The sequence below is a fragment of the Dama dama genome, chromosome 24 (genome assembly GCF_033118175.1).
Source record: "Dama dama isolate Ldn47 chromosome 24, ASM3311817v1, whole genome shotgun sequence".
Taxonomy (NCBI): domain Eukaryota; kingdom Metazoa; phylum Chordata; class Mammalia; order Artiodactyla; family Cervidae; genus Dama; species Dama dama.
Genome location: NC_083704.1, coordinates 12,633,197 through 12,651,325, shown reverse-complemented (window position 1 = coordinate 12,651,325; position 18,129 = coordinate 12,633,197). Strand labels below are relative to the sequence as shown.

The 18,129-nt window shown below is 48.3% G+C and overlaps 1 protein-coding gene across 1 annotated transcript in view; it reads right to left on the bottom strand.

Moving 5' to 3' along the window:
- Positions 1-18,129, bottom strand: part of CMTM7 (CKLF like MARVEL transmembrane domain containing 7) — a 46,369-nt gene that overhangs the window by 2,665 nt on the left and 25,575 nt on the right. The window contains exons 2-3 of the mRNA XM_061127675.1: positions 6,215-6,388; positions 2,442-2,540 (exon numbers count right to left, since the gene is read on the bottom strand). Coding sequence (XP_060983658.1) covers positions 2,442-2,540; positions 6,215-6,388 — 273 coding nt within the window. The remainder of the gene's footprint in view (positions 1-2,441; positions 2,541-6,214; positions 6,389-18,129) is intronic.

The following is an 18,129-nucleotide window of genomic DNA, read 5'->3' as shown; positions in this document are numbered from 1 at the left end:
CAATTTCACCAACACTTTAAAGGACCTCACGGAGGATTATTAAATGATGGAGTGAGAAGCAGACACAGACTCAGGTGTCTCTGCCTGGGACTTGGAAGCCTGTAGCCTTTCCCGACTTGTCAGAGGTCCCCAACCTTTTTGGCACCAGGGCTGGGCTTCAGAGAAGACAATTTTTCCACGAACCAGGGAGGAGGGATGGTTTCAGGAGGATTCGAGTATGTTACATTTATTGTGCATTTTATTTCTATTATTATTACATCAGCTCCACCTGAGATCATCAGCCACTAGATCCCAGAGGTTGGGGACCTCTGGTTAACAACAACTGCAGCGGCAGGTACTAACACTGATGGAGCATTTACTTCATCCCAGGCAGTGTTCTAAGCCCTTCAGATGCATGACTTCCTTTAACCCTCATAGCTCTGCCAGATGAGACCAGAGGTCTGAGCCCAGGGTTCCTCTCTGCTCACCTTGCCAGGTGTCCACAGGCCCCCCAACTGCATGGCCGGGGCCCCTGGAGGTCCAGCAGGAATGGCCCACAGCAGCCAGCCCAAGTGCAGGACTATCCTGCCTGCCTGCTGGTTCCCAAGTGGCTGCCCTGCCCAGCAGCCCCCCAGCCTCCTCTTCCCCCTTGTCCATCTCCCTGGTTCCTTTTGTACCAACTGTCTGCACCACATAATCAGCCTATTACAGCCTGTCCCGGCCTCTCATTGTCTGTTCTGCACAATTAGCACATTATACACTGTCCTGCTCCCCAACTGTTCACACTGCATAATTGAACAGTTTATTACAGGGCTACATAATGTGCTTCTGGACGACAGGGCCTTGTGTGCTAATTGTCTCATGGCCCCGGCCTCCTAAGCAAGAGCATCCCTTTCTCATCAGCAGGGACTGTATCTTTTCATTTCTTCTGGTTTCTCTGGGTCCATGCTTGTTCCCCCAGGACAGGTGGAGGACAAGTGGGGGTTGTTGGGAGTCCAGGGCTAATACTGTCACGTGCCACCCGAATCAGAAAACCCAGTGGGACTCTGCCCGTGTGGTCCTGAACCACGGTAAGCATAAAGCTCCTCTGTCAGCAGGCAGGTGGGAACTATCCTTCTTCTTGGAAACTAACCTCCACAGTGGGGAAGGGGTATGGGAGGGGCTTAAGGGGCACAAATTTAGGGGACGAGGGTTCGATCCCTGGGTCAGGAAGATCCGCTGGAGCAGGAAATGGCAACCCACTCCAGTATTCTTGCCTTGAGAATCCCATGGACAGAGGAGCCTGGCGGGCCATAGTCCATGGGGTCACAAAGAGTCAGACACGACTGAATGACTAAGCTCAAGGGGCATGAGTGCTCAGAGGTCCGGCTGCCCCTCTGCAGGGACCTTCTGCCCCCTGTAGACTCCACCCGTTGGTGGAATCCCAGGCACTCACTGGCTCTCAGCCCAAAGTCAAGAGATTTTGAGTTCCATGTGGAAGTGAGTGACTATCACACAGACAGCTTCTCTTCAAACTCATTTGAAAAGTGAGGCAAAACGGTCGTAGCCCACATGCTTCCAAACTATAAACAATAAGCTAAATCAGAAATCAGATGACAGGAATCTATAGATCTTTTAAAGAATATGGCTTCCCATATGTGACTTCTAAGACACGTGTGGGTTTCCTGGTGGCTCAGACAGTAAAGAATCTGCCTGCAATGCAGGAGACCTGGGTTCGATCCCTGGGTCGGGAAGATACCCTGGAGAAGGGAATGGCTACCCACTCCAGTATTCTTGCCTGGAGAATTCATTCCATGGACAGAGGAGCCTGGCGGGCTACAGTCCATGGGGTCACAAGAGTCGAACACGACTGAGTGAGTCACGCTCACACAGACACATTTGTGTGTCTCTGGGTGATAAATACACGTAGCTCCCAACATGCTCTATTTTTGTCCACTTCATGCTACTTCCATTCAGGTTAGCCAGTGGGTCAGTGTTCACCTCTGAAAGGTACAGAAGTGTTATTTCCTGGTCTGAATACTGTGAATAGTCAGGAATGGCAAAGCTGAGACTCGTGGTGGGTATCACTAGCTGATCGCAGGACTGTTCCCTGGGCCCCAAAGGGAACTTCCCTGTGCAGAACCCTTCCCTGCACAGGGCTGAGACAGCCCCGAGCAAATGACCAGGGCAAGCATGAGAATTAAAACCTACTTATCCCCTGATTTAAGGAGTGGCCGTAAGAGAAAGAGGTCTGGGCCGCTGGGGCCATTTGAGTTTGCACAGCCCTGCCCATCACCACCTGACGCCCTCTGCCATGGGCCCACGTTTCAGGCTCTCTGGGGACTACTGCTGATGGATCAAGGTGGAGACCAGTCCTGAGAAAGAAAGTCCCCAGAGAACAATCCCTTTGCTGCCCTGTGAGGAAGAAAGTGGGCATTCAGAATAGGAATTCCTCCCTGCCGCCTCCTGGGAAGCGTCCTCACCGCTCCAGCCACCAGTCCGCTCTGTCTGTAACTCTCGGAAGCTGCCACGATGGAGGCGACGAGGAGGAGCAGGGTACCGATTAAATAATGCAGGAGTTCCTGCGGGCAGAAACAGAGCAGGTCAGTGGGGAGGGAGCTCCGCTCCCGGTTCTCAGGAGAGAAGGACAGACACTTCCTCTTCTCCTGGTAACACCCCAGCAGGGGCAGGGGAGCTCACAGGCAACAAGGACGGACGGCTGGCCAGGATGAGGCCAAGCAGGAGAGAAAAGACACTGGGCAGGCAGGAAGAGAGGCGGCAGAGACAGAGATGCTTCCCAGGTGAGCAGAGATGTCCCCTAAGGATGGCTCCACTCCTGAGGTCAGGCTGTCTGTGGTTACCTTGACCTTCAGGCTAAAGCTACTAACAAGCAAATGAGCTGCTTGCAACTTCCAGGCTGGAGCGTTTCAGTGCAGTTCTAGCTCTGAGAAGAAAAGCCCCTTAAAGAGATGTGTGCCTTCGCTTCCGCTGCAAAGAAAGGTCTGGGCTCGCAACGTGCTGGCTTTGGTGGCTGCCTGGAGGGCCTCCCCATTCTGCGGACAAAAGTCCTCCCAGTTCTATCCACATTTTGTCTTCCCTCTTCTTTACTGTTGAAAACATGCCCTCAGGCCAGACTGCCGAGGGTCTGCAGGAAGGGCTGACTCCATCTTTGCTTCCCTTGGGTCCATAGGGTCATCTCTTTATGCCCTTTGCAGGTTCTGGAGGAGGTGGGGGTCTCTGTCTTTTGAAAACAAGAGGATGCTTCGCCTCATGCTGCCCCTTCCCTACCAACACCAGAAGGGCGAACTGGGGCTTAGGGCCACCGAGAGCAGACTGTGCTCTAAAGAGAAATTTGTAGCTGTTAGGGTATATATTAAAAGTGAAGAGAGGTTTCAAATGAATAACCTAAACCTTCACCTTAGGACACTGGGAAAAGAAAAGCAAGCTAAAACCTACAACAAGAAGAAAGAAGGAAATAGGGATCACTGCAGAAACAACTGCTACAGAGAAAAGAACAGAGAAAGTCCATGAAATCAAGAGCTGGTTCCTTGAAACGATCAACACAACATAGAGAAAACTTTAGCTAGACTGACCAGGGGGGGGATAAAAAAGATAAGAAAAACATTCAAATGGCCAGAATCAGAAATGAAAGAGGGGACATCACTACTGATGAAATAAAAAGGATTTTAAAAGAATACTGTGATCAGTTGTACACCAATAAGTTATATAAGTTAGATGAAATGGAGACATTCCTAGAAAAACATGCTACTGAAAATGACTCAAGAAGAAATAATCTGAATAAGATCTATAATAGTAGAACCTGAATGAATAATAAAAACACCCACAGGAAAAGCCCAGACCAGATGGCTTCCATGCAGAATTACAAACATTTAGAGAGGAATCAATACCGACTCTTCCAAAACTTTTCTAAAAACATAAGAGAAGAAAACACTTCTGATAACAAAACCAAAGAAATCACAAGAAAACTACAGACCAATAATATCTCTTATGAACACCAATGCAAAAATGTCAACAAAACACTAGCAAACCAAATCCAGCTACATGTAAACTGAATTATACATCACAGCCAATCAGAATTTCCCCCAGGAATGCAAAGTTAGTTCCACATATGAAAATCAGTACAATAACAAAATCCTAGAGGGATTCATCATCCTGTATGATTGTCTTAATAGACAAATGAATTAAAGATAATGTCTTCTATTTGATAAATACCATCTCTGGTGGCTCAAACAGTAAAGAATCTGCCTGCAATGCAGGAGACCTCAGTTTGATCCCTAGATCAGGAAGATGCCCTGGAGAAGGGAATGGCTACCCACGCCAGTATTCTTGCCTGGAGAATTCCATGGACAGAGGAGCAGGGCAGGTTACAGTCCATGGGGTTGCAAAGAGTTGGACATGACTGAGTGACTAACAGTTATCTACAAAAACCCCAGCTAATGTTACATTGAATGATAAAAAACTAACAGTCTCCTCCTAAGACTTGGAACAAGATGATATCCACTCTTGCCACTTCAACATTCAACTTCTTGCAATAAGCCAAGAAAATGAAGTAAACAGCATCCAGACTGCAAACAAATGTAAAACTATCTCTATTTACAGACAGTATGCTCCCATAGATAGAAAACACTAAGGAATCCACTAATGAACGGTCTATTAGATTTAATAAATGATTTCAACACAATTGAGGATACAAGATCAATAAACAGAAATCAATTGTATTTCTATTCACGTGCAGTGAACAATCCAAAAATGAAATTAATAATTACATTTGAAATAGTATCACAAAGGGTAGGACACTTAGCAACACACTAAACAAAAATAGTATAAAACTCATACTCTGAAAATTACATGACATTGTTGAAAGAAGTTTTAGAAGATCTAAATAAATGGAAAAGCCTTCCATGCTCATGGATCACAAGACTTTATATTATTATTAAAATGGCAATATTCTCCAAATTTATCTACAGATTCAATGTCATTCTTATTAGAATCTCAGCTAACTTCTTTGTGGAAACTGAAAAGCTGATTATAAAGTTCTTACGGAACTACAATTCAAAATAATCCTGAAAAAGAAAAAGCGGGAAGACTGCTGGAATGCAACATGTTATATCCACTTTGGAAAATAGCCAGGCAGTTCCTCAAACAATTAAACAGTTACCATGTGACCCAGCAATTCCACTCTTAGGTATATTCCCAAGCAAAATAAAAACATGTCCATACACAAAACTTGTATACAAATGTGCACAGCAGCAGGATTCACAATTGCCAAAAGGTAGAAACAACCCAAATATCCATCAATGATAAATGAATAAACAAAATGTGATTGAGTGGTTAGGACTCCGTGCTTGCACTGCAGGGGGCATGGGTTCGATCCCTGGCCGGGGAACTAAGATCCCGCATGCCACGTGGTGCACCCGCAACAAACAAACAAATCAACAAAAAGCCAAAATGTGGTATATCCTTTCCATGGGTTATTTCTTAGCTATAAAAAGAAATGAAGTACTGATATATGCTATAAATAGATAAGCCATGAACACACTCTACTAAGTCAAAGAAGCCAGTCACAGAAGACCACATCTATGAGTCTACTTACATGAAATCTCCAGAATAGGAAAAGTCATAGAGACAGAAAGTCAATTAGTAGTAGCTCAGGACTGGAGGAGATGAAGGGTAGGAGGTAACAGCTAAAGGGTACAGGGTTTCTTTTTGAGGTGATGAAAATATTCTAAAAATGAGGCGACGGTTGCACAAGTCTAGAAACATACGGAAATCCACTGAACTGTACACTTCAATTGGTAATTGTATGACATGTCAACAAAGTGTAAATAAAGCTGTTTTAAAAATAATATAACGGGAAGAAGAAACCTTAGCAACTTCTGATATCTTTCTTCACACTTTGCCTGTCCACTTTAGCTGACAGATCTTATCCGTAGGACAGTGTAAATACCCACCACCTCTATGAGCTTCCTGCTTCCACATTCTACCTCCAAGTCACCCCCCATTCAGCCCATTTACTGTCACTTGAGAAAACCAGCATGCGATGAGAAGCGCAGCCTTCTTGCAGCTTGAAGGTGAGTTTTAGAGGCCAGTAGGACACGAGGCAGAGAGGGCCACCCAACAGAGCTGAGGCAGCCAAAGAGGCGGGGCGGGTAGACGGGAAGGACGCCGTCAGGTTCCAGCACCCAGCCTGCGTCCTGACTCGCGCCGGGGGAGAGCGGCCCGGCCGCTCCCTTACCGACAGGGGCCAGCTGATACAGGTGAGCACGCGGTAGAGGCGGAAGAGGTGCACCAGATAGAAGGCGAGGATCATGATCAGGTTGCAAATGGTGACCACTTCGAAGTAGCTGTAGGCGCTGTAGCTGGTCCAAAAAGAGGTCCTCACGCAGATGAAGGCGATCAGCAGCGTGACCTGGGGCGGGAACACAGACACATCAGAGAAGTGCCCGCCCGAGATGGGCACCCAGGGAACGAACAAGACAACAGGGACTTCCCTGGAGGTCCGGTGGTTAAGACTCTGCCCTTCCACTGCGGGGGGCCCAGGTTCGATCCCTGTTCAGGGAACGAACATCCCACAGGCCCAGAAAACAAAACAAAATGCATACGGTGATAAGACAGATTTATAAAGCAAAACACCAGGAACACAACCAACCACAGGGGACTGAGAAGCTGCCACAGTTGAGGTTACTTCCTCACACATTGGCAAGGAACAGAGCAGCTCCCCCACAGGACAAGCTTCTGACACATAAGCCACTGTGAACACAGGCTGGGAGGGAGTGGCATGTCTGCCCTAAGTAGTCTGTGTAGCAGCAGGGTGCAACCTTAGAGAGAGAGGGGGCAGGGATTCTGGAAATAACCAGGCAGGACCACTCCCCTATCTGCTCAACCTCCACAGAGTCAGAGAGTGGGCCCCAGCGTTCCATTAGGTTGACCTAGGAAGTTGCCAATACTTGACTATTTTTGACCCACCAAGATGTCAGTTCATACAAATAACCTACCAGCTGGCAGAAGGTAAGTTGCTGTTGACAAGAAATCAAATAACAATCCAGCTAAGAAGACAGATAAGAGAATTTTATTCGAGTCAAACCGAGGGTGATAACCTGGAAAACAGATTCTCAGAAACTCTGAGAACTGCTCCATTGAGCAGAAGTGAGAGGTGCAGTTTTATACATTTTTAAGGCAAAGAAATTATGTATCATATTGACAGGTTAGCACTGAGTACACAGTTCGTTGAAGTGTTTTTGTTTTTTTCAATTATGCATGTACAGATAAGCCTTTGGTCAATGTGACCCCTTGTTTGAGATGGAAAAGAAATATATTAATCATAGGGTTATAAAGAATCTGAAGAAAGAGGCCTTCTTCTCAAAGGCTGAGTTCGTCTTTCTGCTTTGAGGAGGTCTGATTAATGAATAACATAGATTCACACTGCACTTTGGGAAAGGTCCACAAAGGGGGCATGTCCTTAGTTATTGCTGGCTTTTTTTTCCCTTCTGTCTCAGTTTGATTGTTCTACTATAGAAAATTTACAATTTTCCTCATCGTTCCCATGTACTGATTGCTTGATGTACATGATCTCATTGAGACGTCCCAGAACTCTGCCAAGTCAGCAAAATCCCCCCAATTCCTGCTTGTGGGGAAATGGAGACAGACAGTCTCCATCATCAGCCTACGGCTACCCAGTTAGAGCTTTCCTGGTAGCTCAGACAGTAAAGAATCTGCCGGCAATGCAGGAGACCTGGGTTCAGTCCCTGGGTTGGCAGATCCGCTGGAGAAGGAAATGGCACCCACTCCAGTATTCTTACCTGGAGAACCTCATGGACAGAGAAGCCTGGCGGGCTACAGTCCATGGGGTCGCCAAGAGTCGGACACGACTGAGTGACTAACACCCAGTTTGTAAGCAGTGGGAGAGGGATTTGAGTCTTAAGACTGTCTGATTCCAGGGATCATGTTCCTCCACTTCAGATGCAGTTTTGCTTTCCAAAATGTAAGCCCTGACCACGAATGACCTGAGGAGGCCAGAGGCATCATCAAACGTGTGGGAATCCCGGCTACAGGGTGGTGCTTGCTCCATGCCCTGCCCCTCCGCCCCCCGCCCCGCTCCCTGCCCCATCCTGGGGCCTGCTATGGGAACTCGCTAAGTAAGTATATTGTTGCCTGAATGAATGAGTGTGCACAAGTAATAAACTCATGACCTAGTAATGAATGCGCAGGTCGGGTCGATTATTAGCAACATAAGAATACCATGGGAGGGACATCCCTGGTGGTCCAGTGGTTAAGACGACATGCATCCCATGCAGGGGATCCAGGTTCGATCCCTGGTTGGGGAACTAAGATCTCGCATGTGCACGGCATGGCCAAAAAAAAAAAAAAAAAAAAAAACACGGGAGGGCAGACTGGAAGAGGGAAGAGAAGGCTGAGTTTCTATGAAGGCCACTCACAGAGAAGAAAGTGTTGCTCAGCCCAAACAGGGGATGAACCGATAACACACAGGTGTTAAATGTATATAAAGTCTCACTCAATATTAAAAGTACAACCAATTTAGGACAAAGGTTAAATCTTTCATACTGCCTCTGGCCTACAGAACAGTGACTGTTCAAGGGAGTGTAATTTTGTGTTCCATGAGACAGCTGGTGATGTCTGGAGACATTCCTGGTTGTCACAGTGTGTGTGTGCGTGTGTGTGTGTGGTGGGGGGATGCTGACACCCCTCCATGCACAGGACAGCCCCCATAATAAAGAACTATCTGGCTTCAAGTGTAGCCCTCAAGCTACAGCGCTGCCGTGGAGAAACTTTGCTGCAGAAAGTGAGCGGCTATCATGAGAATTCAATCACGAAATCAATCTAAGGCTGGCCAACTCTAAAAACGCTATTTTCTAAAGCTCCTCATTGCTAGCATTCTATCAAGGTCCTAGGTTACAGGGACATCAAGCCAGCAAAGAACATTCAGCTTGAGGCCTAAAGTGGGCGTGAAGAGTGTTCTACTTAACAGATCAAAGCAGAAGAATGTGGCCCTGGCACTCAGGGACCCTCAACGTTTGCATATTTCCCTTCGCTAATGAGCAGCCTGAGGAGTTTCATTTTTTCGGTTCCTCTCCAGCCCACTGGCCATGGATGATATAACGACTCACACCTTGAAGCTGTTTTAAAGCTCCAAAGGGAGACTTTGCTTCACCCAGGAGTGTGCCTGATGGTCACAGCTCTGCTGCTCCATCAACACCCCCCCCTCCATTTCCAGCCCTCGCCTATCTGGGGAGTTAGGTGGGGGAGTCCCCCCACCTGGCATGGATCCTCTCACGCAGGCTGGGGTGGTTTAATTCACTTAAAATGCAAATAACCCAGGATTATGCAGTGTGATTTCGAGGTGGAGAAGCAATTTTGCACCTCATTGAATGCACAGATTAGAATCATTTTTATCAGTCTTTATCTGGGACTGAGTCTGCGGACGCGTGGCTAAGTTTCCCCAAGCAACAGAAGGGGCCCAGGCAGGTCTTCCCCACGAGCCCCAGGGCTGAGCCAAGAAGTACACGATTGCTCTATGACCCCAAACTATCTCCATCTTCTCGGGGAACCCTGACTATGAAATAAGACTCCCCGAATTCTCATCCCTGGGTCTCAGGCCACCAGTCATGCATTCTTCTCCAGTAAAGCCCGATTCTGGCCAATCTCGTTTAGAGGGCAGATGGTGTATACTTGTGCACGCTACCAAAAGCTTCCTTTCTGCCCAAGGAGGCAATCATTGCTACTTTAGCTAGCCAGCATCTTAGCTAGTGCACTTTATTCTAGACTTTTCAGGAACTCCTCAGTAACCTCTGCAAATGCCTTGAATCCTCCAGATTGACACTCAGGGGGCACGTGGAAGGGTGAAGCAAGAGAAAGAACAGACAATGCAGAGAAAAGAGCTGGGATGTGGACAACTCCACTGCCCCCATAATCAGCCCTCTCAGAACCTCTTTTTTCCCTTCCCCCTTCATTAAAAAAAAAATGGAGTGGATTTACAATGTGGTATTAGCTTCAGTAAGGTAATTCAGTTATATATGCATATATATAAACACACACAAACATATATATGTCAGTTATACATATATATATGTACTCTTTCAGGTTCTTTTCCATTATAGGTTATTATGAGATACTGAATATAGTTCCCTGCGCTGTACAGTAAGTCCTTATTGTTTATCTATTAGGACCTTTTCGTGTTCCCAGTTAAAAAAGTCTGAACTCAGAGAAACTGAAGTGAAGCAGGCTGGAGAATTTCTGGAAGACACAATCAGTTGTATTGAGAGTACTATCAGTGTGATACCACCTGAAGGACTCACTTGTTTCTCTGGGTACCTCCTCTGTGTGTGTGTGTTAGCTGCTCAGTCATGTCCGACTCTTTGCAATCCCATGGACTGTAGCCCTCTACCCATGGAATTCTCTAGATCCTCTCATATAGGTCTTCTCTTTTTTTTTTTTTTTTTTCCGGCTGTGCCATGCGGCTTGTGGGCTGAACCTAGGTCCTGGCAGTGAAGGCTCTGAGTCTTAACCAGCAGGGAATTCCCAATCTGCTCTTTTATAACAAACTGTCAAGTTTGTTGAAATATTGAAATATTGAAAGTTGAAAATAAGGCATCTAATATAAATGTCCAGGGGTTTAAAAGTCACGGTGCAAGAACCTTCAACTCAAAGCCTCGGATCTGCCATGGCACTGTTTGGAGAGACCCTGGCTTTGCCTCAGATGAGAAACCACCCCCTCTCCCCTAGACTGAGTTCTTTCGGACTCCATGCTATCAAAATTCTTACTATTAGAAAGGAGATGAGTGTTGTGAAAGCAGCATGAGTTTCGATTTCACAGGAGATGAAACCACCCGAGAGAAATGACTGTCATCCCCTGAGAACTTTGGAGACTAACACAGGCAGATCTGAAGTCCACGGCCATGTGCCAGGCAGTGAATCCAGGCTTTCAGGCTGGGTGGGTCTCCTTCAAAAAGCAAATGGAATTCTGACGTCTAAGACGGACAATTTCTGGACAAGCCTCCAGCGGCGGTGCTCAGGAGATGAACTGCCCAGGGACATCCCCTCGGCAGGTCTGTCCCCTAACACCCTGCCCACGCCTGGCTGCAGATGGCATCACGTACCTTTGTGTGAGAGCCTGCCGGGGCTGGGTGCCAGCAGCTCACCAACCCCACCCTCTCGCAGGGTTTTTCTTCTGACCTTGGAATAATGTTTCAGTGAGAGACATAGGCAGGAGGAGGGAAAGTAAGTGAGGAAAGGCAGGATCAAAAGGCCGCAGACCCGCTCTAAGAGGCTTTTCTGGAAAAGGCCAGGAGATGAAAGCTGGCTTGTTCAAAAAGTCAGAGATGTGGGCGATGATGCAGTGATGGGCAAATGTATCTGTAGGTGTAAGCGGGCCCATCGGTGGCTCTGCCTGGGGCGGGGAGGATGGCAGGAGACTGCGATATCCCAGCTGTGACTGAGCTCTGCCCTGGCTCGCGCAGACGCACCCCTGCCTGTCGGTGAAGCCCCCTCCTCTCGCCTCCAGGAAATGGCCCCGCGCCAGCTCATGGAAAGGCATGTGCCAATGGACTGTTCCGTGGTAAAATTCACTTATTTTCTTGTATTATAAAGATCACATATGGGGAATTCCCCGGCAGTCCAGTGGTTAGGACTCCACGTTTCCACTGCAGGGGGCACAGGTTAGATCCCTGGTCGGGGAACTAAAATCCCTCAAGCTGCACGGCACTGGCCAAAAAAAAAAAAAAATCCCCATACAAAGTTGTTCAGTTCAGTTCGGTCGCTCAGTTGTATCCGACTCTTTGCGACCCCATGAATCGCAGCACACCAGGCCTCCCTGTCCATCACCAACTGCAGGAGTCCACCCAAACCCATGTCCATTGAGTCAGCGATGCCACCCAACCATCTCATCCTCTATCGTCCCCTCTCCTCCTGCCCTCAATCTTTCCCAGCATCAGGGTCTTTTCAAATGAGTCAGCTCTTCGCATCAGGTGGCCAAAGGATTGTAAAAGGCGCTTTATGAGGCCTCGTGGAGATCTTTAACGGCATTATACCCAGGCCCAGGGATAAGTGCTCTACAGTTTTTAACCATGTTCATCCTCACAGCAGTCCTAAGAGGCAAATCCTGTTGTAATCCTTTTATAAGGAAAATAAGGCACATGGCTGTGTACCCCTGCTCCCCACAACACCGCCCTGCCCATGGGACCTGATTGCGTCTCTCCAGGCCCCTGTCCCGGCTCCTGGCCTCCGCTTTCAGCCAAGGGCTTGAGCCCTCTGCTTCCCGCTGGGAGCAAGCACAGAACAGCCTGTGGGACCCTGGATAATAGAAGGGAAACCTGCCTTGATTCCAATGCTCTCACACCCGGAGGCAGGGCTCTGGGGCTCTGACTCAGAAAGGGGGGGCCCTTTAGAAATGACAGTCATGTCAGTTGTCCCACTTAAGGAATAGGGTCACTCTAATTACATGATCGATACTTATACAGAATAGAAAATCAACGCATGAAGTGTCTAAGAAAACAAAAAAATCACCCATAATCCCACTTCTCAGAGATAACTACCACCTCTGGAGTTTAGGGTATTTCTTTCTACACATGGATGTTTTGAACACATACATATTCTTTTTCCCTTTCAGAGACTGGATTGCACGCTATGTACAGTTGTTTAAGATAATTTTTATTTTTGGCTGTGTTAGATAAACTTTATTTATTTATTGCTGCTGCGTGGGCTTTTCTCCAGTTGCAGTGAGTGGGGGCTTCTCATTGCAGTGGCCCCCCTTGTTGTAGAGCGCGGGCTCTAGGCATGCGGCTTCAGCAGCTGTGGCTTTAGAGCACAGGCTCAGTAGTTGTCGCCCATGGGCTTAGTTGCTCTGCAGAAGGTGGGATCTTCCTGGTTCAGGGATCAAACCTGTGTCCCCTGCATTGGCAAGCAGATTTTTTTTTTTTTTTTGCCACTGAGCCACCAAGGAAACCTCTATACACTGTTTTATACCATGCTTTTCATTTTTTAGAAGACTTCTTTCTTACCTGGGCCATCTTGAAAGTCATTATTGAATTTGTTACAATATCACTTCTGGTTTCTTTTTTATGTTTTGGTTTTTTTTCGCCAGGAGGCTTATGGGATCTTAATTCCCTAACCAGGGATGGAACCCATGCTCCCTGCACTGGAAAGTGGAGCCCTAACCACTGGACCACCGGGGAAGTCCCTACACCCTGCTTTTTAGAAAGGTAAGTATTTTATCATGTGTAGTCCCTCCTCACTCACTTATTCTGCTTCAGAGCCCCAGCAGGCAGTGCATTTCATCTGTTTAGTTTTTATTGTCTGTCACCCCTGACTGTAAGCCCCATGGTGCTGAGGGTTTTGGTCTGTTTTGCTCACTGCTGTTGTTCCAAAGTCAGGACCTTGAAGGGCACATGGATTCTCCATAGCTAATATTTTTGGCTGGAATGAATGAATACAGTTTACAGTCCACCCACTCCTGAGGCCTTCCATGTTGCAGGCACCCGGCAGGACCATGCTCTTGCCCCCTCATGCCGAGAGGGGGAGAGAGAAAGGAGAAAGCATCCCCTGGGACAGGCCCCACCATTAACACGTGGGAGGAGACCCGCACCTTCAGGCTTCTCTTGTGCATCTGAAACAAGTGCAAGCTTTGACCCCAGACACAAAGGGTCATCAGGGAAGCTCTGCAAAACGCACACACGTGTTCAGGTGCGGATCGGGCCAGAGTGATGCTGTGACCAGCTGGCCACCCCAGCCCTGTGCATTCTTCTCTGTACGCAGTTCAGCGGTGGGCGCAAGGGCAGGGCCCAGCACAGAGGAGGCCTTAGATGATGGGTGCAGGACTGAATTTGGGGCAAAACTGGACTCTCACCAGCGCCCCAGGGTAAACATGGCCTGTGGGTGAATGGCAGCCTCTTCTCTGCAATCACATCACCTTGGCTCGGGTTACGGGAGACAGCACTGAACGCAGAGGTTTGCTTTGAGGGGTCCGCTTGCTTCCCAGGCGGGAAGGGGCCTTAGTAGGGGCCACCACAATAAGCACGCAGGGTGCTGGATGATTAAGACATACCCTGGGACTTCCTTGGTGGTCCAGTGGTTAAAGCTCTGCGCTTTCAATGCAGGGGGCCCAGTTTCTACCCCTAGTTGGGGAAATAAGATCCCGCATGCCATGTGGAAAAAAAAAAGACACACACACATATACCCTGAAATATTTATGGATGAGATAAATATAGTAGTACAGGAGCTGCCTCTTCAGAATAATATGGGAGCAAGTGTGCATGAGGGATCTTTTGGGAATGACGGAAAAGATCTAAAATTGGATTATGGTGATGGCTGCACAACTCTGTCAGCTTACTAAAAATGACTGAATTGTACGCTTAAAATGAGGAGCTTTTATGTTATGTACATTATATACCAATAAAGTTATTAAAAATTAAAAGGGAAGTCTAAGGAGGTGAAGGTATAATTCAAGGAGGATGGAGGGAATTCCCTGGTGGTCCAGTGGTTAGGACTCCGAGCTTCCACTGTTGGGGGCAAGGGTTCCATCCCTGGTCAGGAAACCAAAATCTCATGTGCCACGAGGTATAGGAAAAAAAAAATCAAGGAAGATTGGGCATGAGCTGGTGGTGACTGCCGCCACAGGTAATGCAGGTAAAGATGGGATGAGAATAACTTGGAGTAACACACGGAGAGTCCTGGTGCTTCACCCCCAAACACGTATGCAGTGAACCATGAAGTAACAGTTAACACTGACCTAACACATGAGGACTAATACTAAGCTCAGGCTTGGGAGGCACTGCCTGATTTAACACCCAATTGTCATGTATCTAAAAAGAATTAGCACATCTGTTGATCCAGTAACGTCATCTTTACTAAATTATTCTATTGAAATAGGAAGCCCTTAACTGAGGAAACACAGTATTAATTTAGAATGGGGGAAAACAGAAAATACATGAAATGCTCTCTCTCTCTCTCTTTCTTTTAAAGATTCTAAAACCTAGAGAATGGGATGAAAAAACCCCACTGTGTGACCGCCCCCCCCAACCCCCGCCCCGGGTCTGACTCAAGAGTAGGAGCTAGTGTTTCTCAGAGGTTCCCTGATGAATCATGAAAAGAAAGTAAGAGAGAGAGACTGCCGAGACTCTTCTCCAGGACTGGGGGGAGCAGGGGTAGGGTCAACGGCCCTTGCTGGGATGTGAGCTTTCTACAAAGTGCTAAAATGATGAAGCTTATTCTCAGGGATGGCTACTGTGAATCAGGTACCTCCCATGAGCCTGGCCCTGGGTTCTGCTCATATGATTCCCCTTACGCAGATGAAGAAACCGAGATGTGGGAAGTGCCCGTCCCAGGCCATAGAGCTATTTGTCCGGAGGAGGGATTCAGTCTTTTCTATCCAATTCCACAGTTTGGTTCTTAATCACAGAACCCTGCTTCTGCCCCCTTTTATGTTTGTTTTTTCTCCCCAGGTTGAGGTCCCAGGTGGTGGTCCCAGTGGTAAAGAACCTGCCTACCAACACAAGAGATGAAAGAGATGTGGGTTGGATTCCTGGGTCGGGAAGATCCCCTGGAGGAGGGCATGGCAACCCACTCCAGTATTCTTACCTGGAGAATCCCAGGAGCCCGGCGGGCTACAGTCCATGGGGTTGGGAAGAGTCAGACACGACTGGAGCAACTTAGCATGCACGCACGTACGTGGGACACGGCAGATGACTTCATTGGCAAAGCTTTAATAAAGCTCTCCCTGAGGACTCAATGGTCTGGGGTAGGAGACAGGATGGACTGCACAAGAGGCTTAAATTCCCTGCAGCCAGATATTCTGATGCCTCGGCCTCAGCAGTGAGGGGTAGAAGGAACATCTCACCCCTCGTTACTGCATGCCAGCTGACTGTGCTTTCAGAGAATAGCCGTAGCAACAATTCCAGGCTCCTGTGTTCTTCTAGACCCTGGCTGCTCCTCATCTCGAAGCAGGACACATCCCCTGCCTTGAACCTGGGTCACCTGAACAGCCTCCTGGCAGGTGGTGAAAGTGACCCTGCTGGCCTTCCACGGCTGGATCAGGGACGCTGATGCAACTTTCCTGGGCCCCCACCCCGTCTGCAAATGCACCCCTGGAGCTCTCCCACCAGAGGTCACTCGGGGAGGCCGAGAGTGGGTGTCTGGCCAAAGCCCCAGCTGAGGGTGGGTCACTGGTCAGCACCGAGCTCAACGCATGAGAAAGCAAAGCCTCCGGCTCCTCCGGCCCAGCTCTCAAGTTCTCCCAGCTGCCCAGTCACCATGGAGCAAAGACAAAGCCCTGTTCACCGTGTCCCGCCCACGCTCCTGACCCACAGAATCTGTGAGCCTAGCGAGTGGCTGTTTAACACACACTAACTTTAGCGGCAATTTGCGGTGCAACCATAGTAGCTGGAGCAGGCACTTAAACCAAAAAAAAAAAAAAAAAAAAGTCCCGCCTGGCCTGTTTTGAAAGTTGCATATGCATTGTTCTGGGTTTCGTGTTTTGATTCTTGTGCAAAGGGAAGTTGAGGTCTGTTCAGAGGGCAGCGGAGGGCCCAGGTGAGGGATCACATCTGGGTCCCCACCTGGGACCCTGGCGTAGACACAGCCCCTCTGCCAAGAGCTTTCGGGCGGCTCAGCTGGAAGGCAGCTGTTGCCTCCAAGAACCCGGTCGCTGACAATTACACAGGGCAGCCCCTGGCTGCAGTGGGGATGGCTGAGGACGGCTCCATAAATCCCCACCTCCATCCCAAGTCACACCCCCAAAACGATGCTCAACCTGGATGGTCCTCAACAAGAGGCTCTGCTGGATCTGGATGCTCCGGGCTCAGCTGAGAAAAATGAAAAAAATGCCAGTGACAGTCAGAGGCTACTCTGCCAGCTCTCAGTCTGGGCACCCCTGCAGTGGCATCTAAGAAGGAGATGCAGGAGGAGCCAGGGCTCTGTTGGTGGTTAAGACTCTGCACTTCCCATGTGAGGGACTCAAGTATGGTCCCTCATTGGAGACCTATAATCTGACATGCTGCATGAAGCAGCAAAAATTAAAAAGAAGGAGCCCTGGATGGCTACCTCTGAATCCTCTTGGGTCCACCCCAAGCAGCTCAGCTGGTGAGAACCACTTATTTACGCTTTCTGGTTAAGATTTCATTTGAAGAGAAGATCTTCCTACCAGATACATCTATATATTGATCTTCTTCAAATTCAGGGCAGCGACTGTCTCCACAGTGCTGAGCACAGGCACGCCCCTAAGTCTGGGGAGCAGGTACCCCACCACGTGCTTTGTGACGACGCCACTTCCCGCCACGTCAGGAGACTCAAGCTGCTAGGTCCCAGCCTGGATGCTCCGGGCTTGGCTGAGAAAAATGAAAAATGCCACTGACAGTCACAGGCTACCTCCACCAGCTCTTGGTCTGGGCTTCTCTGCAGTGGCATCTAAGGAGGAAATGTCTGGTGGCAGACATTCAGACAGTCCTGAAACCCAGTTACTCCAGATGAACCCAGTCCAGATCGGATGAAAAGCCAGCCTCCGGACACAGAAGCAAGCCTGGGTCATGATCAGCGGGGCCAACCGCAGTGACCCCCATCATGTAAGCAGTAAACACTCGGTGACGCCGCCAAGATTTTAGGGCTATTTGTCATGCAGCAACCGCTAACTGACGCATGTGTTTTCAGAACTTCCCTGGTTTCCCATTCGGGCGACCCCAGTTTTTACAGTGGAAAGAAGAATAAAGTTATTTATTCAGTGATTATTTATTGAGTCCTAACGATGTTCCCAGCCCTGCTTAGGAACACAAGGCTACACTGGTTTCCATTTTGCCAAGGATGATCCTAAGGAAACCTTGACACAGGAGAGAGAGAGTTACGCCATTCAATGCTTTGGCCAGATCCTGGTGAAGTAAATATTTGGAGAAGCTGTGTGGTCCGGCCCCAGCAGCAGGCCTGGCATCCAGCCCTGGGCGCCTGCCAGAAGTAAGTGCCTGCTGGATTTGACACTGTGGGTGTGGGCTGCCTTGATTAAAAACCCAGGCAGCATGATGCCAACTCAGTACCGGCCTGGGGGAAAAAGAAATTAGTCTGGGATAAAAAATGACAAAGCAAGTACACAAGAGCCACTGAGGGATTGTAAGCATGTATCACTGATGGAAAACCACAGCGATTAGGGTATATTAT